Source organism: Caloenas nicobarica, chromosome 18 (genome assembly GCF_036013445.1).
Source record: "Caloenas nicobarica isolate bCalNic1 chromosome 18, bCalNic1.hap1, whole genome shotgun sequence".
In the NCBI taxonomy this organism is placed as follows: domain Eukaryota; kingdom Metazoa; phylum Chordata; class Aves; order Columbiformes; family Columbidae; genus Caloenas; species Caloenas nicobarica.
Window position 1 is genome coordinate 3,950,036 of NC_088262.1, and position 26,273 is coordinate 3,976,308.

General features: G+C 42.6%; 2 protein-coding genes across 4 annotated transcripts; both read left to right on the top strand.

The window, feature by feature from the left end:
* Positions 1-2,538: 2,538 nt before the first annotated feature.
* Positions 2,539-12,538, top strand: UTP6 (UTP6 small subunit processome component). Of its 2 annotated transcripts, none has more exons than XM_065647842.1 (19): positions 2,539-2,641; positions 2,728-2,812; positions 3,383-3,424; positions 3,507-3,599; positions 3,846-3,893; positions 4,646-4,709; positions 5,248-5,366; positions 5,869-5,946; positions 6,346-6,427; positions 7,150-7,237; positions 7,768-7,949; positions 8,775-8,854; positions 9,536-9,613; positions 9,784-9,963; positions 10,629-10,709; positions 11,061-11,170; positions 11,251-11,317; positions 11,616-11,688; positions 12,245-12,538. In XM_065647842.1, the coding sequence occupies exons 1-19, from the start codon at positions 2,550-2,552 to the stop codon at positions 12,400-12,402; spliced, it is 1,800 nt and encodes a 599-aa protein (XP_065503914.1). In that variant the 5' UTR covers positions 2,539-2,549; the 3' UTR covers positions 12,403-12,538. The 2 variants fall into 2 exon arrangements, with proteins under 2 accessions (XP_065503914.1, XP_065503915.1); XM_065647843.1 differs by having other exon boundaries at positions 7,156-7,237.
* Positions 12,539-13,573: 1,035 nt separating this feature from the next.
* On the top strand, positions 13,574-19,127 carry COPRS (coordinator of PRMT5 and differentiation stimulator). 2 transcript variants are annotated; one of them, XM_065647734.1, is made up of 4 exons: positions 13,574-13,680; positions 14,415-14,502; positions 15,065-15,319; positions 17,193-19,127. In XM_065647734.1, the coding sequence occupies exons 2-4, from the start codon at positions 14,418-14,420 to the stop codon at positions 17,360-17,362; spliced, it is 510 nt and encodes a 169-aa protein (XP_065503806.1). In that variant the 5' UTR covers positions 13,574-13,680; positions 14,415-14,417; the 3' UTR covers positions 17,363-19,127. The 2 variants fall into 2 exon arrangements, with proteins under 2 accessions (XP_065503806.1, XP_065503805.1); XM_065647733.1 differs by lacking the exon at positions 13,574-13,680 and adding an exon at positions 13,897-13,974.
* The last annotated feature ends 7,146 nt before the right edge of the window (positions 19,128-26,273 follow it).

Here is a 26,273-nt window from a genome sequence, read left to right on the forward strand (position 1 = left end):
GATATCTGAGGGAGCAGAAAATGTTTTCAATTGCGTTTTGATCTACTTAATTTGTAAATCATCCTGTGAGGTCATCAACAAGTTCAGTATTTTAAATCTTATTGTTACTCACTCTGTGCTGTGTTTTTGGGTGGGAAATACTGGGCCCTTAAACTAGAATCTCAGGGAGTCTATTGTTTTGACGCGCACCATTCTTTCTTCCTTTGAGCCGCGTGGTGATGAGTCCTGCCGAGTGGTTTGTGCTGTGCCTGTGTGCTTCTAGCGGGTGATATTGTGGTGCTTTGACAAGTGCTAACAAGGGGTTTAATGCCCAGAGAGGCGTTGTTGGACACACATTGTTCTGGGGCTGTGGAGAGTGTGTGAATAATTCTCGCATGGCGAAGACCTGTTGTAGACATGTGCATATGGCTGAATTCTCCTGGAGGCACGATTCAAGGTGGAGGTTGCTGTTGCCCCTCAGGGTCCACACACTTCTCCATCACTGACATTAAAACGAGTCATGAGTTGTTTGGTGGTGGGTTTTGAGTTTCCAAGCTCCAAACTGACTGCAGGTGCCAGCAGTAGGTTGATCAAACCCAGGATTTTCAGACTGATAGAATGATCAGCCATAAAGTTTCAGGAGAAGACTCTGTTGTTTATGTTTTTGTCTCTACTGCTGTTTTTCAGCCAAAGGAGAGCTTAGTGTCTGAAGAATGAGGAGAACAAGAAGACAAATACAGTTTCCCTGAGGTTTCCAGGTAATGACCGATATCTGCCTTTTAAACTTTGAACTCCTACTCTGCATATGGTGTTCGCGTTTACCTGTTGTGATCTAAGTGCACCCTGGCATATAAGCTCTACATACAGAATGTTTTCATAGTATAAAATCATGCGATCAGGTGCAGAAATATCAAAATAAGTATAGTAGTTTCAACCACATTCTGTCTTAGTGATTCAGTAAATTAATGCTGCCTCCCATACCCGGTGTCGTCCTCCTTAAGCACCGATGTAGTGAAGTCTGTGCGCTTACACAAGAATCAGTTTGAGCTGGTGCATCTGAAAAAAAAAATCAAACCAAATATAATTAATAAATGTTACTGATGGTGATGAATAATACTCTTATGCACCACTTTGAGGAGAACTACCTGTTGTGCTGCTTTACAAACCTGAACTCAATGGGAGGTGAACTCTGAAATTTCCTGGTAGCTTTCTGGTTTGATCACTTCTTGGAAAACAGTGTCACTATTTCCTGTCAGAGTGAGAAGTCGCTAAACCTCTCCCACTAAGAATCAGGTTTTTTCTTTAATTGGCACCCAAGTTTGAGAAAAACCACTGTAAATCCAAGTCATACCGGGTAAAAAAAATTACTGCTCTTCTTGATAGTTCTTGTGTTTTGCTGTATGTATGTTTTTAGCAGGAGTCAGGTTCTCGCTCCATGCTTGGCAACACTTCTTAAGCTGTTCTACTATTAATACAAGGGAAACATCACCCACAGCTTTTTTTTTTTGGCTGTTAGGTATGAAAACTGCTGTGCCAGGGGTGCTCTTGCCCGCGTTCCGCTGCCTCTTCTCCAGTGACCCAGCTCCTGCAGCGGGGCAGGGAGAGTTTGAAGGTGTTTCCAGCTCAGCGATGGCAGCGACAACTCAAACCGCAAGCACAAGACACCTCTGTGAATAATACGCATTTAAAGCAACGTTCTTAAATTACCCCAGGTTCCAGTATAAGTTGGGGAATGACCTGTTCGCAGTGTAGCGGAAAGGGAGCTGGGGGTCCTGGGGACAGCAGGATGACCATGAGCCAGCACTGCGCCCTTGCGGCCAAGAAGGCCGATGGGACCTGGGGGGGATTAGAAGGGGGTGGTCAGTAGGTCAGAGAGGTTCTCCTGCCCCTCTACTTTGCCCTGGTGAGACCACATCTGGAATATTGTGTCCAGTGCTGGGCCCCTCAGTTCCAGAAGGACAGGGAACTGCTGGAGAGAGTCCAGCACAGGGCAACAAAGATGCTGAAGGGAGTGGAGCATCTCCCGTGTGAGGAAAGGCTGAGGAGCTGGGGCTCTGGAGCTGGAGAAGAGGAGACTGAGGGGCGACCTCATTCATGGGGATCAATATGGAAAGGGGGAGTGTCAGGAGGATGGAGCCAGGCTCTTCTGGGTGACAACCAATGACAGGACAAGGGGCAATGGGTGCAAACTGGAACACAGGAGGTTCCACTGAAAGATGAGAAGAAACTTCTTCCTGGTGAGGGTGCCAGAGCCTGGCCCAGGCTGCCCAGGGAGGTTGTGGAGTCTCCTTCTCTGCAGACATTCCAACCCGCCTGGACACCTTCCTGTGTAACCTCATCTGGGTGTTCCTGCTCCGGCGGGGGGATTGCACTGGATGAGCTTTCGCGGTCCCTTCCAATACCGAACACTCTGTGATTCTGTGATCTCCCATGACCGTTTTTTTAGACATTTCCTCGGCGGGCTTTTGCCGCTTCCCCGCCGGGCCGGTAGGGGGCGGCAGAGCGGCGCGGCGCGGCCGGAAGCGGCGCGGGGCCAAGCGGCCGCGTGATGCGCCGGGGCCGCCGCAGCCATGGCGGAGCGCACCGAGCAGCGCCTGGAGGACCGAGTCCCCGAGCTGGAGCAGCTGGAGCGGGTCGGGCTGTTCACGCGTAGGGAGGTCAGGTGAGCGGGGCGGGGGCCGCGCCGGCGGGACCGGGTGGCCGGCGAGGGGCAGCGATCCCCGCGGTGCTGATCCCAGCTCCCCGCAGGGCCGTCCTGAGGAAGGCCTCGGCGCTGGAGTACAAGATACAGCGGAGAGCGCTGCGGAAGGAGGATTTCATTAATTATATCCAGGTGGGCATTGCTGATTAGCAGAGAGTGCTGACTGCCGCTATAGATCCAGCTCGGTTAGAAATTAATTGATTCTGTAATTACGTAGGAAACAAGCTGCTTCTTGAGGCCTCTCCTGCGTGGTTTATTAAGACATGCCAGAGCATGAAGTGTAGCCAGGAGTTGGTGTCTGAGTCTGGGATGAGAATCTTCTTCCTCGTTGTGACCTTTTCCTATAGTTTCTTGTCTCTCCAGGGGTGCAGAGACTCCAGTTCCCTGATGTGCTGTGCAAATTGTAGTTAAGCGTAACTAATTTTTTGTGGTGTTAGAAGTTAGGCTTGTGTGTTACTATTCTAAGAATATGTGGGGTGCTAACAGTTCAAGTCTGAAATATCACGTGCAATACAAGTACTCAAGCTTAACTTTCAGTCAGCCTTAAAAATGTGGCAATCTGGCCAAAATAATGTTTTCCTGCGTGTAATTTTTATTGTCCATCTGGTTAGCTATCAAGAACTTGGATCTGTATTTTTTTTCCTTAATGTTATGTGTCTTCTCATTTGCTTTTAAATGTGGGTTTTTTTCTTCTCATTCCAGTATGAAATTAATCTGCTGGAACTGATCAAGAAAAGAAGAGCAGTAAGTTTGTCAATTAGAGTGCAAAATACTTTATGCCAAATTTTGTATTGCAATAAAATTAATACTTTTTTTTTCCTCCTAGCGCATTGGATATTCATTTAAGAAGGATGAAATCGAGAACTCTATTCTGCATAGAGTCCATTGCCTTTTCAACCGTGCTATAGGAAAATGGAAAGTATGTTTATTTGTACTGATAAGTTGAAAAATGCCCTTTCAGAATGTAAAAATTATTGAGATCTCACTGCCACCAGATATTTGCAATAATACAGAAGAGTGTAATAGAAAAACTGATATTCAGAATCCCTTCTCTCTGCATCCCAACTCATGGTACCAAGGGCACATTGTTTACTTGTCAATGTGTGAGTGATTTTTGTGCTCACCTATTGTAAGGTTGATTCTTTCCCCATTGCATTTCCAACAGGACGATGTCCAGCTTTGGCTTTCGCATGTTGCATTTTGCAAGCAGTGGGTGAGTTTTCAAAATGATAATCTTATTTGAGGTACTGGATTGGTGTTTAATCAGGCATCTGGAACTTGAGTTACAAGATCAGTAAAAACTTTATTGCCACATGCTGTATTACTGAAATAATTTTAATAGTATTATTGGAGCTGCCTGGGATTGTCACTGGTGTATTTAAGTGTAGAATTTGACTCGGAATGAATTGGTATGAAATGTTATGCCTGCAGGTGGCAAAGGTGAGGTTAATTGCCTTGAATCTGGAGTTCCAGATTTTGGGGGAACCATAATATTGGTTGTACCTTCTCTGGAATGCATGCATCACCTCTCTGTGAAATGTGATTTTGTTCCAAACATTTCTGATGGTGACCATGCTGGCAATTCTGTACTCTGTAAGCTTACTTGTGCGAGTTTTCACATTATTATTAACATTCAGTCATTGTCCTTCCTGCACTGAACAAGGTGACCTTGTCATAATAATGCAAGTGGCCAAGGAAAATGCAGTCTGTACCTCCGAAGTGGTCATTTGTGTTAGTTGTGTAGCTCAGAAGGTTTGAGTTAACTATTTTAATCTAGTCTGGTAACAATTGAAAGCTGGTCAGTATTGAACAAATATGAGAAACTTTCAGCTGAAAGTGAGGTAGCAGAGAAATGTCTTTTCCAGTGCAATTACATTACAACTTGTAACCTTTCATAATTAAACTTTGGTGCTGGTGATTCAGTTTGGTACTAGAGTGGGTAAACCAAAATTTCTTCCTTTACAGAATGCAAAACATCAGCTTAGCAAGGTATTTTCTTCCATGTTGGCCATTCATCCCAATAAACCAGGTAAATAAAACAGTGGCGAGTGCTGCATAAATGACTGAGTATAGATTGTTTAGTGTTGGTTTAAGTTCTTGTAGATCTCTGTTCAAGCTATTGGGATGAAAGTTCCTACTCTCATTTCATTGCATTGCTGCTGCTTCAGAGAGAAGGGCTCTGGCTGGGTTGTGCTGAGTGATCAAAGAGTGGGAAGCAGGAGCCCCCGTGGTCTGAAGGCCCATTTCCCAGGCAGACTGGGGACTAGGTGAATGTTTCGGAGGCAGGAGATGTTGAATACTCATAGCTGCTTTTTGGCTTTTGAAGACATCATTATACATCATTGGATCTGTAGTTATACCAGATTAAACTTCCTGGATCTGCTTTGCCTTTAGTCCTTTAACTTGGTTTGACATGGGAGATAATCAGCCTTATTCTATTCTGAGCTCATAGGTTGTGTTGGAGAGGGTACATCGAACAAAACCAACCCATGCAACCTCAGAATGGGTTCTTATGACCAGCTGCTTGCTTTGCCTTAAAAAGAATTTATTTGTATTGTCTGTTGCAGCACTGTGGATTATGGCAGCAAAATGGGAAATGGAGACACAACTCTCGTCAGAAAGCGCCAGGCACTTGTTCCTTCGTGCTTTGCGCTTCCACCCAGAGTGCCCAAAACTTTATCAAGAAGTGAGTTCCTGGTTTTCTTCCGTGACCAGTTATTTGATCAATCAGAGCAAATCACTCCAGCATATTTCTCAGATCAGTCTGAGAAAACTAGAAAAAACTTTTCTCCTCATCAGTGGGGAAATGTCAAAAAGATTTTATTAAAAAAAGGAAAAAAAGTAGTTTGTACTAGTAGCATTTTTCAGTTCTTTAGGAAATCCTGTATTTATGTATGCGAAGTGAGGTTTTTATACTGTGTATAGATAAATGTGTCCAAATTCTTTTCTAAAGTACTGTGAGCTCTGCTAGGACGTGGCCCTCTGGATTAGACCTGGCCTTTCTTCGAGGGCAAGTTAAGGTGTAAAGAATGACTGGAAAGTGGTAATTTCGACACGTGGGAAATTTCAGAGTAAATATGTAGGGCAGATAGCTGTATGCACAAACCTTTAAAAACCACGGCTCCGGGACTTAGATGTTTTATGATTTATCCCCACCCTGCAATAATTTTATTCTCTCGCTCTTACAGTATTTCAGAATGGAGCTGATGCATGCTGAAAAACAGAGGAAGGAAAAGAAAGCATTTGAACAAGCAAAGATGGATTTGGTAGGTCAGCTAAACTTAGTTAAGAGATGTTATGGATCACACATTTGAATGCAGAGTTTCAAGTGATCTGGTTTGTTTGAGAGCAGCTTAGTGAAAGGTTTTGTTCGTGTCCTGTGCCCCTGTTAAGCTTTTCAAGTGTTGGCTGTTGCTCAGCTTAAGTACTTCACACATGGATTTTTATTTACATTTGTAAAGTTACATCCCTCAGTTTGAAGGTTAATGGTAACTTCTGGAAAAGAATAGTTACATTTACTATCTAGTTAACTTGTGCAAATTGGATAAAAATAGATTTAGAGAAGAAAAGTGTTAATATCTTTATCCGATGTTTTTTCCTTGTTTGCAAAAATGGTAGCAGAGAAAGGAACTATATTTTCAATTACTTCATGCTTGATATTGCAGGGGGAATTCAATTATTCTGAACAAATTCTCAATGGGGAGATGGCTCGCATAATCTACAGGGAGGCTGCTCAGAAAATTAAAGGTGATTTAACATGTCTTGTATTTATTCAACAGGAAAATTGTGAACTTTAACTCAGCTGTCCAGTAGGTAACACTGATAGACTTAGCTCTAGTGCACACACTAAGATATTTTCAACTATACCATTTTTTCAGTAGAACCTAGATAATACTAAGGTATGAATTAATAGTGCTGATAATTCTGATTTCATAGCTGTTCTGCAGGCTGACACCTCTTCCAGTACAGTAGCTTTTGGGCTGAAGCGGCGTAGGTGCTGGGCTTACAGTCTCAAAATTTGTTTGTTTGCTTAAAAAAACCAAAGGGAGGACAGTTCAGAATTACACATCTTTTTGCTTTGTTGTTTACTGAACATCAGATCACAACTAATCAGCTAGAATCAAATGAAGGAGTAGAGGAGGTGCCGATGAAGGTTGCAAGTGGAACCAAGCTGGAAGGATCTATAAGCACGGCAGGACTAGTTTATCACTTTGGAGTCTGGAATGTCCTGCCTCTCACGGCTTTTTTTTTTTTGTAACTGGGCAACGTGGTGGTGAAGAATATAGTCAGGCAATTAACATCCGAACATACGGCTTATCATATGGGTGGCACACTGAGATTAGTAGAAAAAGGTGTCTATCTAGGCACTTAAATGTTCTCTGTGCCTTGACAAAAGCCTGCAAAGACCCAGAAATGCGGAGTGCAATGGATCCAATACTCCACTTGATAGCTTTTTTTTTTCTCTTGAGATGTAGGTGTTGAGTTCCATCTGGCTGTGCTTTCTATTGCAAAGCTCTTTGATTTCACCCAAGATTTGCAAAAAGAAATTCTTGAAAGGTAAGGTGTGGTTTTGGGTTGTATGGATGTGGAGGGTGTGTGTGGAGGGCGGGAGGTTGTTTTTTTTTTTAATAACTTCTCTGTAGTGAGTTGACAGGTTGACAACTAAAAGCTTTTTCTCTAGGGAAATAGAATGTTAAGGCCTATGGGAAATCCCTTAAGAAAAAGAAAACATGAGGCAAGCATGCTCTTTAGAAAAGGATACTTGTATCTAACTTTGGAAAAGGCTTTGAGAAGCTGCTAAGAGAAGATCTGTCTTTCTCTGCTCAGAAGATCTCTCTCAAGAGCTGCCTGTCTACTTCATGCTCTTAATGGAGAATGACCATACTGAAAAACAAAAAAAACCAAAACCAAAACCCACCAAAATAGACTAATATTTTTTCTCTCTTGTGGAATGGTAAAATGTTTCTTCTCTGGCATTTGACTACTTAGAAATTCAGTACATTTATATGCCAATATAAGAACCCTTCTAAATATACTTGTGAAAGCAGAATGGCAGTTCAGGGGTGTTAAAGACGTGGTCTGTTTAGTTTGCAGACCAAGTACGCTGATGATCCTCTTACATGGGACTACATGGCCCGCCGTGAGCTGGAGCTGGGCTCCCTGCCGGCTGCAGAACGTGCCACAAAACAGACGAAAGTATCTGAAATGGCCCAGAGAGAGCAGCGATGCTGTGCCGTTTTTGAAGAGGCTGTGAGAGCAGTCCCAACAGGTGAAAAGTTCTGCCTGCATTTAAACATTATATTTTCCTGGTACCTTAGCGTACTGTGCACTGTGAAAGTCTTGAAAGAAGTGTTGGCAGGTTCCACCACACTGAAGAGAAGGCAAGCAATTTTTAGATGGTACCTTTTTGGGGATTTATTTTATGGCTTATTTGAGTTATTTTCCAATGCATTTATGCTCTTGAAGGAGCTGCTTAACTGAAAGTGCTTTTTGTTGGTTTTTTTGCTTTTATTAACGTGATGTAACCAATGAGGAGAATAGAAGCCCACAGATGAATAGAGGTTTGGGAGTTATAAATAGAGAATAAATAATGGCAACCTGTAGAACTCAAGTATATTGATGGTTAGCTGTAAGTAAGCGATGTTTTTGAGTTGTCAATGGAGTGGGTATCCAACTTCAACACCTGGCATTGTCCTTGCTCACAAAGGGACCGCCTGTGGAGTGGACTCAAACTTGCTGCTTACGTGGCCTTTGAAGACAGGGATTTTCTCGACTGTCCGCGAGTGTCCTCACTCTTGCAGGCCCGTTGAAAACAACAGGCAAAGGGTGTACGGAACATCAGTTGTGACTGTGCTGGAGGCTGAGCTGAACTAAAAGTTTGATGCTCTTCAGAAAGCGTTACTGGCTGCAGCTTATGCTGGGAAACTGGTTTTAGATGTTAATGTTATAAATGTAGGGTCTCTTTTATAATACATTTTAAACCAAAGTTGGCACGAACGCTTAGTGCTTGGATTCTCTATATTCCTTAAAGACAAATATTTGCGCTTACTCTTGTGATTCTATGAAGTGTGATATTATGCCTTTGTTTCTACAGAGGACATGTGGAAATGCTTCATCACTTTTTGCTTAGAGAGATACAACAGGAAAACCAACAGTGAAGAATTAAAGCAAAAGGTAAAAGCTTATTAGGAAGTCATAGTAAGAAATCATCCCTATTTTTACCGAGTTTTGTAACCTATCAGACAAGGAGCAAATATATTTTGACATTTTATCAGAAATACTTACCTGCGGCCATCATTAAAAATCATCTAGTCTCTGAGGGGATCGCTTTTACCGTCAGGCTCACAAGTGGCCTGAACATGAATAACACGGGCATAAACCAGCCTTGTCAGTAAGGGGCAGTGACCTCTTTGGGTGGAAGTTAAGAGTGCAAACTTCTTAATGTTCACTGACTGTCCTGCAAACCTGTGCTTGTTCAAAGAAAAGCATGAATTAAAATGACTCCTGCAAAGAAGTCTAAGTTGGGTGCTGGCACATAGGTGCCTTAATTATGTATCTGTGCTGGAGTGTGACTCAATGAATTAACTAATCATCCTGTGCAGTTTGGTTGACTTTTAATACCGTAAAAAAACATTGGCATGTTGTTCGTTTATTCCTTAAGGAGGGAGTGTAATTCAAATGTTCAAATTTCCCCTTTATCTTGGAATGTACGTAGATACCTAAAGCATTAGATATGTAACTCGTATTCAGTGACATGTGGGTACACTGATCTACTCGGCTTCTTGTGATGCTGGGGTCTGGTATATGCAGGAATAATACTTATTTTCTTTGCTTTTTCTTTTCTGTTGGTTCTAGAGGCTGGAGAGGACCCTGAGTGTATTCAACAAAGCCCATGAGTCCAGTTTGCTGCCAGAAGCTCTCTATAAGCAGTGGGTAAGAGCTGACACAGAAAAATAGATTGTGATACTGTCCTGCATTACTTGTGTGCCTGTCTGTACCATTTTGAGTAGATAGAAAGGTGGGCAACATTTTGATCAAGGCCTTGCCTTTAAGAAAGTATTACAAATGTCTTGCGCTGATGAGCCGTGTCTGCTGGGTTGTAGCTTCAGCTGTTACTGGAGTCCAACCTCTTTGAGAAGGCTACGGAGGCGGCAGCTGCTGCAACTGAGCGCTTCAGCCAGTCCGTGGAAATGTGGCACACGAGGCTGCAGGTGCTGATCCAACTGAAGAGTGACTGCGTGACCCAGTGTTTTGAAGAAGCCATTAAGCACGTAAAATCTAAGGTCTGTGCTGGTTTTATGGACTTACGATGCATTCAGAGTTCCTAACAATTTTACCATTTTTTAGGTCAAAAATAAGAACTTGATGTGTCATATGGACAAGGCATTCAGGAGAATTAGCGAATTGCAAATTTGCTTCATATTCACAGTTTTAAAGTCTGAATGCTCACAAGTGACGTTTTGCATAACCTTCTAGCAGTCAGCTGGTATTCTTTGTGTCTTGAAAAATGTGTGTCCTTTTCTTCACTGTCCTGGTACACTGTTTGCACATGTGATACTTCAAGCCTTGAATCAGCTTCGTGCTCTCTTACAGTTCCATTTCAAACCCTGGACACAAGGAGTGAGGAGAGGAGACCAGGAGGTGATGTTTTCTTTCCTCCTTGTTCTCAGAAGTTACCCTTGTACTGCAGGGTTCGGTGATGCAGAAGAACTTGTCTCTCATCCCTGGCAACATCTTGCAGTTCTCCAGCTAAGCAGTAGTTGTCCTGGAAGTGAGGAAGGAAATGAGAAGTGATTTTAGTGTGCAGTCCAAAGTTGTCCTTTAGACATGGCTCTTAGACTTTTTTTACGGCAGCTGTAATACAGAACCTTGTGGATGTGTTGCTGTCTGTTTCTGTAAATCAGAGTCACTGTATTTCAATAATTTGATTTATCTGCTTGCCTTGTAGGGCTCTTTGCCATTATGGACCCTCTGGCTGGAATGGAGTGAAGGAACCAAGAGCAAGGAAGACACAGAAACTCTCTACCAGGTACTTAGCTAATCAAAATCTGCTTTTTATGACAATATGTAAATAAACGGGAACAATGTGTGTGGATGGACATGTAACAAATGTCTTCAGGCATCATTTGGGATGCTTTTGTTCAGTATTTTGTCTCACGAAATCTGCTTTATGTCAGATGCCTGATTAGGGAGAAGGTGCTATTTCATAGAATAGTTTGGGTTGGAAGGGACTTTTAAAGGTCATCTAGTCCAACCCCCCCTGCAATGAGCAGGGACATCTTCAACTAGACCAGGTTGGTTTCTTCTCCCTTGTTGCCTTTTAATTGTAGCTTATGTGATTGGTTTGTTTTTCTTTGCTTTTTTCCTTTTAAACTTGCAGAGATCCTTACATGCCACAACTCCTGCCGAATCTGTGACTATGAAAGAAAAGTATCTTGACTGGACTTACAGAAATCGTGGTTATAAGAAAGTTAAGAAAGTCTTTACCAGGTGACAAACCTCAAACCTCATTATTCTGGAGTATATGTTAAAAGGCTTGAAGTCTAAAGTTACTTATGTTTTTACTTCAGCATGTGTGAAAACCGTCCATTTTCACTTGACTTCTTCAGGAAGATGATCCAGATAGAAAAGGAGCAAGTAAGTTGTTGAATATCCAATTAATGCCTTGTATTTGTAAAAGACACTTCTAACTTTGGGTTTAAATAGGAAACAGAGGGCTCGTGAGCAGTGTCATTAGCTTGTGATCAGTTCATATTTGTCTTCTAAAGCTGATTCATAGCACACAATACAAAACCAAGTTCCATGGTGACTAATCTTTGGCAGTGTGCGTGTGCGCGTGTAATTACCGTGACTCTCCTTCTTTGTAAGAATCTAATCAAGCTGCAGATTCACTTCTGTACAAAATAAATGGCCTTTTAATACCTTCCTTTGTTAGGAATCCTGCAAAATGATTCATCTGAGAGAATACTATGAACGTGCCTTGAGAGAGTTTGGTTCAATGGATTCCGGTAAGGAGATTTTATTTATTTATTTATTCCTTCAGCGCCGCCTCTTTTGTTTCCATCCTTTTCAAAAAGCAGCTGTTTGTTCTGCCCTTGTTGCTGTCATGCAGCGTGGGGCGAGCTGCTTCTGTGCCATTAAGTGCACGACACTGCAGCGACCCCTCGCTTTCAGCCCAGGGTCGTCATTACAGTGGGATGGCTCCAGCAGAACTACAGCAAATAAGGTTTTGATGCTGGTGTAAGGGATTTGCATCACCTTTGATTTGGTTTTGCGAACAGTATGGAGCTATGTTTTTATAATCAAGATTTCTGCAGTATTCTTTTTAAGAAAGTAAACAGCTCGATTACTGCTGCATTTTTCTTAGGACCTCGCTGTTCCAGCTAAGAATAGAAACCAGGCCTTTGGTCCTCAAGGGGCAGGGGGTTGTAGTCTCCCAAAGTAAACCTCACTGCATTAACATCAAGGACGCTTGCAAAAAGTGGGTTTCTAGGTTAGGCTTGATATGTTTGTTAAATAATATCCAGTCAAAATCTAACCAGAACTTCTGTTTTTCTTTGAAAGATCTCTGGCTGGATTATATCAAAGAGGAGCTAAGTCATCCCCAAGGCAAACCAGAGAACTGTGGGAGCATTCACTGGCGAGCTATGAAGATGTTGCAGGGAGACCTGGTGGAAGACTTTGTTTCTAAATACACTTTATTGCAAACTGGACATTTATGAAAAACTATAAATAGTAACAACATGACAATGTGGAATTTTTTTTTTAACTTCTTTGTACAAAGGTAAATATGTGCCTGGATCATATTAAAGTGTACCTTCTTTATATTCTTGCATATGTGGATTAAAAAAAAATCATCTGCCCAGTTGGGAGTTGTTTCTAGTGTTGATCCTGCCAGGGGCAAGTTAAAGTGCACAGTTTGATGAGAAAGCAAAGGCCTCTCTGAGGGTCTTTTTCATTGAAACTTCTGAGGGCAAACTCTTCCCCCTGCCTAAACATTCAGATGGAATAGTCATAAGGCATCGGCTTTTACACTCTGGAAAGCTAATGTTATAGCACATAAATGCAAAAAAACCCCACAAACATGGAAACTATAGCTGTGGGAGGTCTTCATATCTCATTGAGTTGAAGAATGAGAAGAGGAACACTTCTGTAAAATGATGGTATTTATTTCCTAACCTTGAAGTCATCTGTAATCCTCTTTTGTGTTTTGAAGTCCAGCAAAGCTGCTGACCCCTCCCTTTCTGAAAGTTGGCCATTTGTGTCACCTGTTCTGGTTCACTACAGGTGTGAATGAGCTTGCACTCCTTCAGGAGCTGCAGCACCTGCCAGTGACACGTCTCCTAATAGAACCCTGAGCTCCACCTGTGCATGACGCGCCTTCCAGGCCTGCACAGGTGCTCCCTGTCAGCGTGCTGCTAGCGCGAGGCCTACAGGATATTGTTACCTTTGGCAAGATGAAGGAGCCGCAGAGCCTGGAGGGGCACTGATATTTTATTTACAACTTTATGAGTGTAAAGGTGTTTTCTTACAGCTCTTATGTATTTCTCCACCGTTTTTCCTCCGGTTAATTGCTTTTTTTTCTCCCCTCGAGTCAGACCGTTGTCCTCTCTACACAAAACGTCCAATAGCAATGAGAAGTTAAGCGTTGGATGTGAACAAGTGCGGCTGAGCCGAGCGCGGGCCCGGCGGACGCTGAGGCGCCTCATCCAGCTCCCGCCCCTCCGGCCGCGGTCCCCCCGCGCTCCCGGCCAGCGGGGGCCGAGCCGCGGCCGTTGCGCTCACCGGCTGCAGCTGCGGCCGCCCCGCCTCGGGGACCGCCCGCCTGACGGTGCCCGCGGCCGCCGGCTGCCTGCGGCGCAGGCGCTGCTGCCGGCGCTGAGGGGACGAGCGGCCCCGGCGGGGCGGGAACGGCCGGAGCGGCGGCTCACGGCTGCGCGCTCGGAGCGCCGCTCAGCGCGGCCGGCGCGGGGCGGCTGGCGGCAGCGCCGCCTCGGCAGGTGCGGTGGGGTCCGGCGGGGCGGGGAGCGGGGCGGCGGGGCCCGCCGGTGCGGGGCTGCTCGAAGGATGCGGCGCTTTGCCCTTGTTCGTTGGCCGCGGCCCCTGTGAGCGGCAGACGCGGCCTCGGGCGAGCCGGGCTCGGCCCTTGGAGCACCCGGGAGCCCGGCTGCCCGCACCGGGAGGAGTTTCCTTCACTGGGTTCATCCTTGCTGGAGTGGCAGTAACTCACCCTTCCCTTCCTCTCCTTCTGGGGACCGTGAAACCCACTGGAGGTGTTCCCTTCCATTCCCCAGGTGCGCATCCACCATCTTCCTCGAGCTCCGCAGGCCTGCGGGACGCTCTGGCCCTCTCCCGTCCCCGTGGCGGCTGGTTCACAATCTTTAGTGCTTGTACTTGTCCCGCTCCTCGCGTCTCTGCAGCCTTCACGGTCTGATGCAGCTCCTACCCAGGCACATTTTGGGACCTGTTCCCAAAACCCAGGGTGGCAGCGGGGTTGTGGGGGGGCTGGCAGGCCTGTGTCGGCCGCTGCCCGGGGTGACTGATGAGCCATCCCCGAAGAGATTTGCTTTCTGAAGTGAAAGCCTCTCTGCTTTAAAACCTCTGTTCACCAAGGGAACAAACACACGGGTCACGCTCAAGGGCTCAGAAGCACCCAAATGCAGTGGAAGTTGCGTGAGCCTCACTGGAGGGATCAATTAAAGGTGCTACTGGATTATTTAAAACTGTCTCGTAGGTGATGGCTGCTGCAGCTGAGCCCACAAGCTTTGAGGAGGAACAGCTTCCTAATAACAGAGAAACTATGATCTGGAAGCCCAGAAAAGGTAAGCCTGAAATGTTACGGCAAAACAAAGCAGGTGGCGAGTAATGAAACTTACACTCTGCTTGAGGAAATACACTTAAAATTCTTTGGTGAGGCATGGGAAGCGCCTCTTCAGTTACTGCGCTGAATTATTTCCATGTAGATATTTGTGTATGCTGAGGTGCAAGAGTAATTAATTAATACTATAAAAAAAATTTTTTTTTTTTTTGTAAATTAAACCTGTGGGTTTTGAACATACCAATTTTTTTAAAATGCCAACAGGTGAATGTGGTGAAACATGATTGGTGGGTCATATGCCCTAGTTTAAACAGTTCTTTTCCAACAAGAGTCTGTGGAAAATCCTGACTTGGGCTAATGTTTTGATGCAAGCCTCTGTCTGATGTTCCCAAGCATCTGAAGCAGCATTGTAGTGATACTACATATATAAGTAATTTCATATATGATAATTAGATTAGTAATGACCAAGTGCATTCATCTGCCTGGCTGAATTATTGCATGTTAAGAATTTAATTGTTCCTGTTTAATTCCAAAGTATCTCTGTTGGGTCTTTCTATTGTTTTTAGAATATTTGCTGAAGAAAATTCCAAATGTTCCTGATAGTGAATCTGAAGAAAGTGAATCCTCTGTTTCTCACAATGAAAGTGATGTCAGTGACTCTCCTGCTGACTGTGCTCATGTACATCCTGACCTAGAAGACCTGGATGGTGAAGTCTCCCGTATGCTTGAGGCTGTAACTTTTCCAGAGCTGCAAACTGCTTCTGTGTACGAGGTGGAGGACTGGGATAAAGAATTGGAGGACTCTGAATGTAGTCCTTATGGTGAGTACAAATTTACTTGCATTTCGGTTAGTGTGCGATTGGAGGTAGGTGCTTTGCCGGAGAATGTGTTTAAATAACTACATGTTCTATTTTGGGAAGCATTTTTTTGTTGTTGTTGACCTCGTCGATTTGTAATGCATAACTTTGTTGTCAAATACAGAATTTAAAGGCAGTGTTGCGAAGTTCGTATGAAACTCTTGCTTGAGCAATTGAATGCTTAGGGAGTGGAACGGTAAGAAGAATTGTATGTGTGTATCAGGTTTCTCTGGAGAAGCAAGGTCTCAGTAGTATATCTTTGTTATTTTGAAGAAGAGAAACGTACATGGAATGCAGGAATGTAACTTTTTACTGTGAACGCTTTTATTTTTCCAAGAAAACTCATCCAGACTGTACGCTGTAATGGAGTTCTTTGGAGGGGAGCAGTACAAGCACTCAGTCTCTGAGTATGATTGCTGTTGCTTTTGCTGTGGGTTGCTTGGTGTGTGGTTTGGTTTTGGGGCTTCTTTTGGTAAGTTTTTTTCGGTGTTTGTTTGATTTCTTTTTTTTTGTTTTGAAGCTTTATCCTCTTAAGTGGTTGTGCATGTTATCAGTCCCATGGACAAAGGTAGCAAGGGATAGATCCAGTTTCATTCACGTCTTTAGAGTCATATTAATTCTCTGGTTTGTAAACTGTTTTACCATTGACTCGTGTTGATCTGAGAGTCTCAGGTTTCCATTTGCCAGGTTGTGCGTGAGGATGGAACGGGTGGATGGAGTTTAGCTAGCAGCGGTGACCTGCTGTGTCTTTGCTGCAGAATAGTACCATTTCCATTTTCTTCTCATTAATGTTTTATTCAAATTCCATTGTTTGATAACAGAAGGAAGTGGGAAAGTTTTTGCAGCCTTCCTATAAAATAGTGCTGATTTTTAAAAGGAAATACAGTATTGGTTTTTCACATATCTTTTCAGATGTTTCCCTCCCTTTCATTCTGGGCTTTCCTGTTAATCTCTCATTTGCTCAGATTTATGGAATGTTTTGATTTGTTTAACTAACTCATCCCTACCTGCAGCTTACGCTCTTTAAACCCTCACAAACTCAGCTGAAGGAAGTTGTGATTGTGGGATTCAGGTACTTGTGAAGGATACTGAATACAAGTGTGTGTGAGTTTTTAATTCCTTCACGTAAAACCCATGCTCGGTCTGTCATTTTATGGCTTTTCAGAAACTTTTTTAGAACACTTGCTTTGATGGCTCGTTTGGCAGTGTGACTGGAAAGCTGACAGGTATCGGATGTACTGTGCTGGGTGCTCTGCTGCCCCCTGCTCTGGGCTTTTCGTTTGCTTAGTCCTTTCAGCATCTGCTGCCAAGAAATCTTTCGCTTCTGTAAAAGTACTTCGTGCTGTGTTGGTTAAATAACAGGCTTATTAGGCTTAATTCTAGCCTAGTAGAAATGTTGTTTAGAGCTCAATTTTATACGACCCCACCCTTCCATCCAGTGACCCAGTTCTTAATAGGTTTGGAGGGCTCCTAATTGGGATGTGGTTATGGAGACAGCAGGAGTGGGGAGGGGAAGCAAAAGTAATGTTTTTTGAGCCTTTTATGCCTGGAGAAAACAGAACTGTTCTAAGAGCTGGTGTTGGATGTTCTGAATCCAGGTGTACCATTGAGCTTTTTGGAAAACTGTTTTATCTCTGTGGCAAGAACCCTCATTAAAACGAAGACATCGACAAATTCAGCTGTTTGCTGTTTGTAGGTCTAACTCATGAGTGCTGGCACATCAAATTGAAATGTTTAACTGGAAGATGCTGTAGACCTGCAAAATAATCTGCTGTTCTATACCAATGGTTTTCCAAGTATCTCCCGTGGTTTAAATCTTTTCTTTGATCTTCTTTAGATGCTGGCGATCTCTGCTGTGGAAGCTTTCAGGAAAATAATCTTTTGGCCTCATACTCATGGCGAGAGGATTCGTTTTACAACCCAGGCTGTCATCATGCAGCTTCCCTTACTTTTACACCACCAGTTAGAGTGACTGAGATTGGCCAGTTTGATGATGCTGAGGAATGAGGTTGACCCTGGTCAGAACTAAGTTGGGCTTCTGAGTTGGATGATGTTCTTCACCAGTTGAGTCATGTCAAGTCCTTTGGTTTGCTTGCAGAGTTCTGCATAAGGCCAGAAATGCTCCACCGTCGCCAAAGTTTGGCTTAGACTGTTTCTGAGCTGTTTATAAATTGACCGTGTTTGACCTCTGGAAATGAGAGCGCAGGTTCTAGCTGTAAGGAGTCAATGCATTTCTTGACTTTTTGTTTGTGTTATATAGATCTGTGTTGTTGCTGATGAATAGCTGGGGAGGAAGTATTTAATTTCTAAACTTGTTTGCCAAACTTTGCAAGTTTTGACATGCTGTTCCCTGTGTATCTGTGTAACTTGTAGTTTTCTTTCTTTTTCATTCGATGCTGCCAAATTGCTTTGGGTAGCTTTAAAAACTCTTACTCCTTCCAGCTTCTCTGTTGTATTACTACGTTGCAGTTTGTGATTCCATATCTAATACTGGTGTTTAACAAAGTTAGCCATGACAAATACAGAATGAGTTGGTTTGGTTTTATTTTTCGTGTATTTCAGTATAAAGGAATTACAAATATGTGAAACACATTTTGCAAATACACATGTGGCCATACAGCAGGGCTTGCTGCATCCAGTAGGAATGCTGGGTGCTGAAGACTGCCTCCCAAAGACTTCCCCACATCAGACCTTCTTGTATGTGGCCGTATTATCCTCCAGTCTCACCGTTGTCTGTATAACGTTCTTATGTGACATCAGACATGCAATAACAAGGAAAATACCTGTTCTTATGTAGTGTCATGCAGTATATAATCTCTGTGTCCTGCAAACAGTAGAGAGTTAAGGTTCATGATACTGCCGATATGCTTGCTTTGTTTTTGATTGTGCTTTGGCAAATGAGATGTGGACACAAAATACCTCCATAAAGCCTCTAAGAGGGCAGCTGGAACTAGAAGCATATCCTTCTTGCCTTTGCTTTGGTGTTAAAGGAAACGTTCTCAAATGAAGTATATAAGTGGATTGAATGGCTGGTCGTTTGAATAACAATAATTTAGTAATGCTCGTGTTTAATTAATCACTTATCTCAACAACTTCTTGATGGCTTTGTGTTTTGACACTGCTGAAGCACCATACCTATGTTGGTTTATTCTCAGGTGAGGAGTTAACAGTTACCACTGGAAGACTTTTTTTATTTTTTTAATCCAATGTATGAGACTGAAATAATTTACACATCAGTTTGGAAGGAGGAAGTGAATGACACGGTGATAGTTGCTTAATCTTTTCCTTGAGAGCAGAGGAGGATAAGAGCTTGAGTCTTTTCTTCTGGTACCTTGCAGTTCCTGGTTACATCTTGGTACCTAGCAAGCAATCGAAGTAAAGAATGGAAGCCTGGTATTGAGGTTGCAAGAAAGAGGGTCTGTTCCTTTATTCTTATATGATGGAGTAGTATTTCCATCAAAACGGGTTTGGGCATGCCTCCAGAACACATGCATCCAGCAGAAAGCACCAGGTAACAGACTCTTCTCGCTACACAAAAGCCGAAGCTGTGCTCTCTGAGGCCTTGGGTGTGTTTTTTCATTCTGTGCACTGCTGTGTATCAGAGAAAGAGAGGGAAGGTGCTGCTTTGTGAGCCTTGCCTTAGTTAGAACACGCACTTGACTCTGCGGAATGGCAGTGGGAATTGACTATGCCCAGTTTGTCAGGTTTGGATATATAGTGGCTTCATTGTATTCAGTGAGAAACAGAAATTAAACTATAAGTATGACTGTAACTGACTCATCAAATAAAATTGTTGTTTATAAATGCAATTTTAATAAGTATAAATTGAGTACAGATTACTGTTGAAATAACGGTGCACCAGTAAATTTTAAAAGTTCCTCTGAAAAAGCACAGATTATTTTGTGAGCCTATTTATTGCTTCCCAGGTTTCAGCGGTAGATGGCAATCCTGAACGCTTCCCTGCAGAGGGCAGCAAAAAATTGTCCACCCTGCTCAGCGTATTTTCATCTGGCACCAAGTTTCATCAGCAAGTGACAGATCCCCAGGCTGGATTTCTAACGCTGGTAGCAATTCAGAGCTGTGTTCTGCATAGCCCTGTTGCTCCCCAGTGAGACTGATTCATGGCCCTGATTAGTTTCTAATTTTTTTTATTTCACTCTGAAGTTATACTTACTGGACTTAAAAATTTCTCCCATGGCTGAGAAAAGAACACCACTTCAGTCTTAATATATTTTTTCACTATGCTTGTGGGAGATGTCCCACCGTATTTAATAAAGATGAAACTAACAGAATTCTGTGGAAGCAAACCTGCCTTTTTTAGAAGCCATTTTCTACACACTCTATAAATCAAGTTTGTTTTTTCAGCCTGTACCTTTAATTACAATCAGCCTTATCTATCTTGACTGTGGTGTTATTTCAGGAGAAATTGCCTTGAATGGCTGCCTTGACAAGCTTGTTGTATTTTAAATCATTGTAAACTTAAAAGATTTGTTTTAAGTTTCCTTTTAAGGTTAAAACTGATGCCACAGTTGTAAAACATGGCACGAGGATTTTACAGCAGAGATGCATTGCACTCTCTAGGGATATGTTGGCAAATGTAACTTGGATTGTCTTGGCCCTGCTTGTTAGGGAAGGGGCTTAATGTAAAGCTTGGTCTGAATACTCTCAAACTTCCCTGGGATTAGAAAACCAGATGCAGACTTCTCAGAAAGCATCTTCCTGGAAGGATTTGAAACCAAGCTCCTGGATTCCAGTGTTCCTGCACTACAGTGTTTCAAATTCCATTGTGAGTCTTGCACTGAGCCTGTTCTGTGTTGACACAAGCGTGTCACTCTAGGCAATTAAAACCAACATAAGGTAACACATAAAACAGCAATTCAAGCCCAGAGCATCAGCATTTCAGCCTGCTCAAATTATTGGAGGAAGAAGAGTCCCATTGCAGGACCAAGACTGTAAATATTTTACACACGCAAGAAACACATTGGCAGTACATAAATAAGTGTGAGAATTTAGCACAAGTGTCGAAGATCTCTTGGTTAAAAATACATAATCTTTAACAAGATCCTCCTTTTATACGTACAGTACAAGATACCGTTCAAAGGGCAGCAGGTTCTACTGCAGGTCGATATTCTTGCTGGGTTTGTATTGTGGGGGAGGCTTAGTAGTGTCGCGTAATATGGTGACTCAGAAGGAGACCTGGGTACAACTAATGCTGTCCTTGCTTTTCTTCTCATTATGCCATTTTGCAGGTAGCGATAATGCTGCTGGCCTGTTTGTAAAGTATTCTCTGTGTGAGAAATTTTGTCTAAATAGCGAGGTGTTAAAAAACCAAACCAAACCAGAGTGTTTTCATTTTCTTTGAACAGGCCAGCAAAGAAACTAGAACTTGCTTTGGGCGCATCTGTTGTTTCCTTTGAGGCCTACAGGGAATGATTTTCAAGAGGAAATAATTGAAGGAAATGTGTTCATATTTCCTGTTGATACGGTACAGCATTTGATTCATACATCAGATTGAGATAGTGGCTTCTTGCCCTTATATAACTGCAAAATCCAGCCCATTTTAGTGTCTTTTAAAGACACTACTGCTTGACTTGTTTTGTCCCATCTTTTTAACTAGTGTACTTTAGCTCTTGAGCTGAGAAAATGCCTCCACCGTTGAGGGGACTGTGAATAATTTCACAGACTAAAGGAAAACTGCTGATGGCAGCAGCTCGTCCTGACCATCTGCTGCTTCCAAGAACACCAGTTTAAATCCCATTGTAACAAAGGTCATTTTGGGAAGCTCGGTAAGTCTCTGTAGGCACAGGGATGGAACGTGTGATACTGACCCTCTGTGGTTCTGTATTGCAAACGTAGACATCGGAGGCTCAAGTATTAGAGAATAAATTTGTGGTGGGGTTGTTAATCCTGGGAGTACCAGCTGCTCACAGCAGAGCTTCCCAGCTTGGCAGAAGAAACTGTAACCTACTAAAAAAAGCTGCAAAGCACACAACCCTAATAATTGGTTTTAGTGATGGAAACAGCTTCCTTTAAGCCAAGTACGGCCAAGGGATTCTTGTGGAAGAAGAAATGCTTCTTCCGTATTGGTTTAACCCATCTCGTAAGCTCTTACTTCACAGGCAAAATAAAGCTATAAATACAGGTTTCATAATTAAGTATGAACACGTGAGATGTTGTACAAAATAGCACCTGGAGTGCTGATCTGCTGGAACAAGCCCTTGTCGCTATGTGCAAACCTGAGGTAGGCCAGGAGGGAACAGGTCTGGAACAGGAATCCCAGTTGCTGCGTTGTCCTTAGCACAGGAGAAGAAAAGTTTGCAAATTTTGTTTCGGCTGCAGTCAGCTCATTATATCACAGACTGAAGTGGGACAAGTGGTAATCTGAAATGAATGCACAAAGGTGGAGCCTGTAAATAGCCACAGGGCTAATTCAGAAGCTGTCGTTGTTTTCTTGTCTGCTGTCACTACTGGATTTTCTGGAATACGAGACCCACCTTGTTCTCAGTGTTACATTTATCAGTACCTTCAGTTCCGTATTCTTCAAACAGGCCGTTGTTTTCCTGGTCTGAAACACCTCTTCTGTTTTAATTCTAGCTTTTCTGCATCATTTGTACTTGATTTGTTTGATTCAGCCTCTAACTCTGCCACTTGTAGTTTGCCAGAAGTCTGATCTTTTCAGTGGGATTGGTCAGACATTCTATTATAGATAAAGCCACTTCAGTGTTTCCGAGGGGGGGCTGCCTGTCTACTAGATAAGAACTACATTTAATTCTATTATCTGCACTTGTGTTGGTGGACTAGATTTCATTTGGTCTTTTAGAGAGAAGTGTTCTTCAGGCAGACAGATCTGGGGTTTGTTTTAAGGACAGGCTTTATTATGTGGTCTATAAAGTGCATTGCAGCCCTATAGGAATACTTTGTGTGTCTGAGTCCTGCCTGCAATTTTGAGTGCTAGCTTTATCGATGGTGCTTCTAATTATGTACGCAGGTTAAATTCCCAGACCAACAAACAGGGAGTTTCATCATCTGTCCCATTAAGTGCAAGAGGGTTTCTGTGCTGCGGAGAAGTGACAGCCTAAAACTGGGACCTACCGCTGGCAGCGAGGGGAAGCCCTTCCCGGGTACGGGCTGCGCAGGGCACCTTCCATCCCTCCACAGCACGTAACTCGTTAAAGGATGTATCTATTGGCTTCTTAAATCAGCCACAACTTCGGCACTTACAGGTTAGGTAACTGTCATTTCATGAAGTTCCATCTGAAGAGGGGGCAGATGTGGATGTTTTGCCAGCACGTAGCAGCGTGGCTGTTGGTTTTATAGGACTGGGGAAACTGGTAACACCCATCCTTTGTGCTCCTGACTGCCCCTGAACAAAAGGGCTGAGTTCAGTGTCCTGCTAATGGACTTAACTGGTCCATAATTGAGACTGCAGGTACTTGGGAAACAACCTCCTTTTGTTACATATCCTTTCAAGTTCGGCTTAGTTCTTCCCATTCAGCTTACCTTGGTGCTGGATATTGCGAAGGCTTCAGCACTGGCTTCCACCACAGTTCAGTCCTCAGGGCTTGCCAGTAGGGTTTTTACTGGTTTCAGGGCTTACGTCTATGGTTTGTGTTCCACTATCTGCTTGAATTTTCCATTTTGGAAGGTTTCTTTTCCTCCTTTGTCTTTTTCGTACCTAGTGGCTGCTTCTGCCTGGGGTTAAATTTAGGTTTTGTTTCTACCTGAAGTACTAAGCCCCAGCAATGGATGCTAGCTAAGGAAAAGAAGAAATGCGTTCTTTGACTATTACGGCCGTGGCCACCTCATGTAAAAGCTTGAGGATTTGACTTGATTACTTCCTCTTTGATTAATTGAAGCGTAACCTAACGGAGCTGAGAGCTCTCCCTTCTCTAGTTTAGTGTGCCTGGCATCCTGTTTTGCTGTACTTGCTATGGTACCTTAGACATGACACTGATGTGAGAGGGATATTTATTTTTAGCACTTCTTCCCATGATTAATCCATGCAGGTTCTGTTTGACCATTCAATGCTATTTTAATGATGTAGGCAACAGCTGTTTTCTCCATGTCTTATCAAATATCCTCCATGTTCTAATAATAACAAATAAGTTTCTTTATTCTTGCCTATTACAAATTTCCACCCGAGGGATCTCATTGCATCTCTTCATGGGGACTGCAATCTAGGAATAGGGACTTGTGGCTAGATAGATTATTTGCTTTAAAAATAAGTATGATTGAGGATTCAGCATTAATTTTGTCTTGATTCTATCATTACATCTAGGATGACATTTAGGGCTAATTTTTTGAACAGCTCAGTAGTTTTAACTATCTCCTTGTTCCTTTGGTAAAATGACAAGTATACCAATGTGCTTTGCTGTCAGATGCTGTACGGATTATTTAATTACACTAATTTCTGTTTTTATTAACACTTCTATTGACTGTGTTTTAATGCTCCTGTTTACAGATTCTTATTTTGTGGGGTTTTTTTTCTATATATTTTGTCTCATCCTTTTTGTTGCCTGTTTACTATCACAAAACTGACACTGTAGCAATCGTCTAATTTTACAGGAGATCTCTCTCTGATAGTATCTGGCAAAATATGGTATCTGCACCACTGTTAAATGGTACATACATATTTTTTTTTTTCTGTTGAGCAAGACTGCATGTGATTTAACTTGTCCTTCAAGTGGTCCTTAGAGCCACTATCTGTGTTTATATGAGTGGCTTATGCCCACTTGTTCTTGAAACTGGTCTTGCACTTCTGAACATTTCTGCTGTAAAATATACCTTGGCTAGTAAATGCAAAGCTTAAGCAGGAATGACCTTTATGGCCAAGATATGCCATTATTGTTCCGTTAGGGCGCGTTTCCTCTCAAGTGCAGGTCCTGCCACCGTTCTCATGGTGGCCGATTGCTGCAGAATGTTCATGAATCTGTTGGAAAATACAACCTGTTATTTGTGATGTGAAGGGGTGGACATAAGCCCCTGGTGAGATCCCGTTAGACAATTCTATGCCGCTTTCCTCACTGAGCTCAATAAATGATAAGATGAGCGAGGTTATAAAAACAATACAAAGTGAAACAGAGGAAATAAAATCAGATTATTTTGCTCTGGCATCTGGCCGCACCAGCAGCACATCTGCCCAGCAAAGGTCAAGGATCAAGTGCTTCTGACACTGCTCCCTTTTGTCAGGGGTTGTTCGCTTTGTATTGAGCACAAAAGAGTCCGTGTTTAGGCGTTTCCTGTCGTGTCCTCTAGCGTTATTATGCAAAGATGACTCTTGTTTTGGCCATACGTTTTCTGCATATTGTCAAACCTTTTTTATCCCATGTGGAGCTTCTGCTTATGGTTTAAAACTATTTTAACACGTACATTTGTGTATATGTAAATAACTAATGGATGTTTCTTTTAAGCCTTTGCTACCTTTAGGTCTATCTGCTCTGTAAGAGCATTTATCCTCTTTGCAGGCTCTTGAGTCCAAGTAAAAACAATCGATATAATTTTGTACAGAGAGGAGAAAGGGATTAAAACTTGATATTGCCACAGTATCCATATCCTCTTTTTCATATTAAATAAACAGGGAACTGGTTATTTAAATCCTAGAAAGTTTTGAAGCTAGCTGAAAGCCCTCACAGATCTGCAACATGCAGGCAAGATAGTTCTTCGTGAAAACAAAATTATTCCCATATGTACCTTTACAAGGACATACTTGGGTATATCCAGGGCATTTCTGAGAGAGCTTGTTCACCAGTACCAGTGTGCTTCAAAGCTCAGTTTTCTGGCATTTTTAGAACCTGCTGCCTGAACACATTCTGAGGATTGGAAGCATCATGTGGTTTGAATGAATAAAAGCACCGAATTGCCTGGGGTGCGTCCGTGCCCCTGGCTGCGCGGGTTGGCCGTTTCTCTGTCATCAGCCCGACCGTTTCAATCAAGTTTTTAATGGACTCCTGGGGCTTCCCCAGTTTCTGTTCAAGCAGAGTCTGGCACCAGTCTTCCCAATTTCATAGCAACGAAAAGCTTTATTTTAGCTTCTGATTGTACAGAAATTTAGTGACAGGTAGGAAAGAAATAGGCTGTTGGACGAGTGCGACAATAGCAGGAAAGGACCATCTTTACGGAAGATTCATGACTTGCATTTTGTTTTGTCAAATTAGGAAAGTGCAAAGTATTATATAGAGCAACCATAGATCAGACTTCTCTGGAATATCTTCCAGATTTTGACAGACTGGCAGTTTTAATTAAGAGTGTTCTATTTAATTCCTTTTACCTTTACAGCTGAGAGTGCTCACAGGCCTGTGCAGGTTTAGACTGCAATCCTGCAGTGGTTTGGTTTTTTTTTTTTTTGGAATATAATTGTTGGTCATTAAAGAAATTGAATCAAATATTATGAAGCCTTTTCATTTTCATTCTTGTTCAGGAAGTTTCCAAATCACCTCTTACACTTACGTAAGGTATTTTCAACAGTTTCTTTGTATTTCAAAACCTTTTTATTATAAATGAAGACTGTACCCTAAAACCATAACACTCGCCACTTTGCAATAATTATGGGCTAATGATCTGTTCTTAGTAAAAGAAGCCATTGTGATTGTCTCTCAGTGTTAGGTTTTTAACAGCAGTTGTTTTAACAACTGGTAGAGGTTGGAGTACTGTCATCTACATGAAATAGATGATGGGTTTTTATAAGGAGAAAGGTATTCAGTATCTTTCTCTGTATCCTTCAGGGAGTTATGAGTATTATTCCTCCATACAGTAGGTGGAGACAAAGACCTAATGAATTTTATAATGTCTCCTCAGATGGATTTTATTAGCTATGCTAGGTCTCTCCTGATTTGGGTTATTGTTAAATTCCTTTATAAAAATAACAAATATCAAACAATTTTGTTCCAAAGGCTGCTAATTCATTTTTACATGAAGTGCT

Coding starts and splice junctions, on each gene's coding strand:
- UTP6 (XM_065647842.1), top strand. CDS start 2,550: ATGGCGGAGCGCACCGAGCAGCGCCTGGAGGACCGAGTCCCCGAGCTG. Junction 3,894..4,645: donor TTGCATTTTGCAAGCAGTGG/GTGAGTTTTCAA, acceptor CTTCCTTTACAG/AATGCAAAACATCAGCTTAG. Junction 9,964..10,628: donor TTAAGCACGTAAAATCTAAG/GTCTGTGCTGGT, acceptor CTTGCCTTGTAG/GGCTCTTTGCCATTATGGAC.
- COPRS (XM_065647734.1), top strand. CDS start 14,418: ATGGCTGCTGCAGCTGAGCCCACAAGCTTTGAGGAGGAACAGCTTCCT. Junction 14,503..15,064: donor GATCTGGAAGCCCAGAAAAG/GTAAGCCTGAAA, acceptor TATTGTTTTTAG/AATATTTGCTGAAGAAAATT. Junction 15,320..17,192: donor CTCTGAATGTAGTCCTTATG/GTGAGTACAAAT, acceptor GATCTTCTTTAG/ATGCTGGCGATCTCTGCTGT.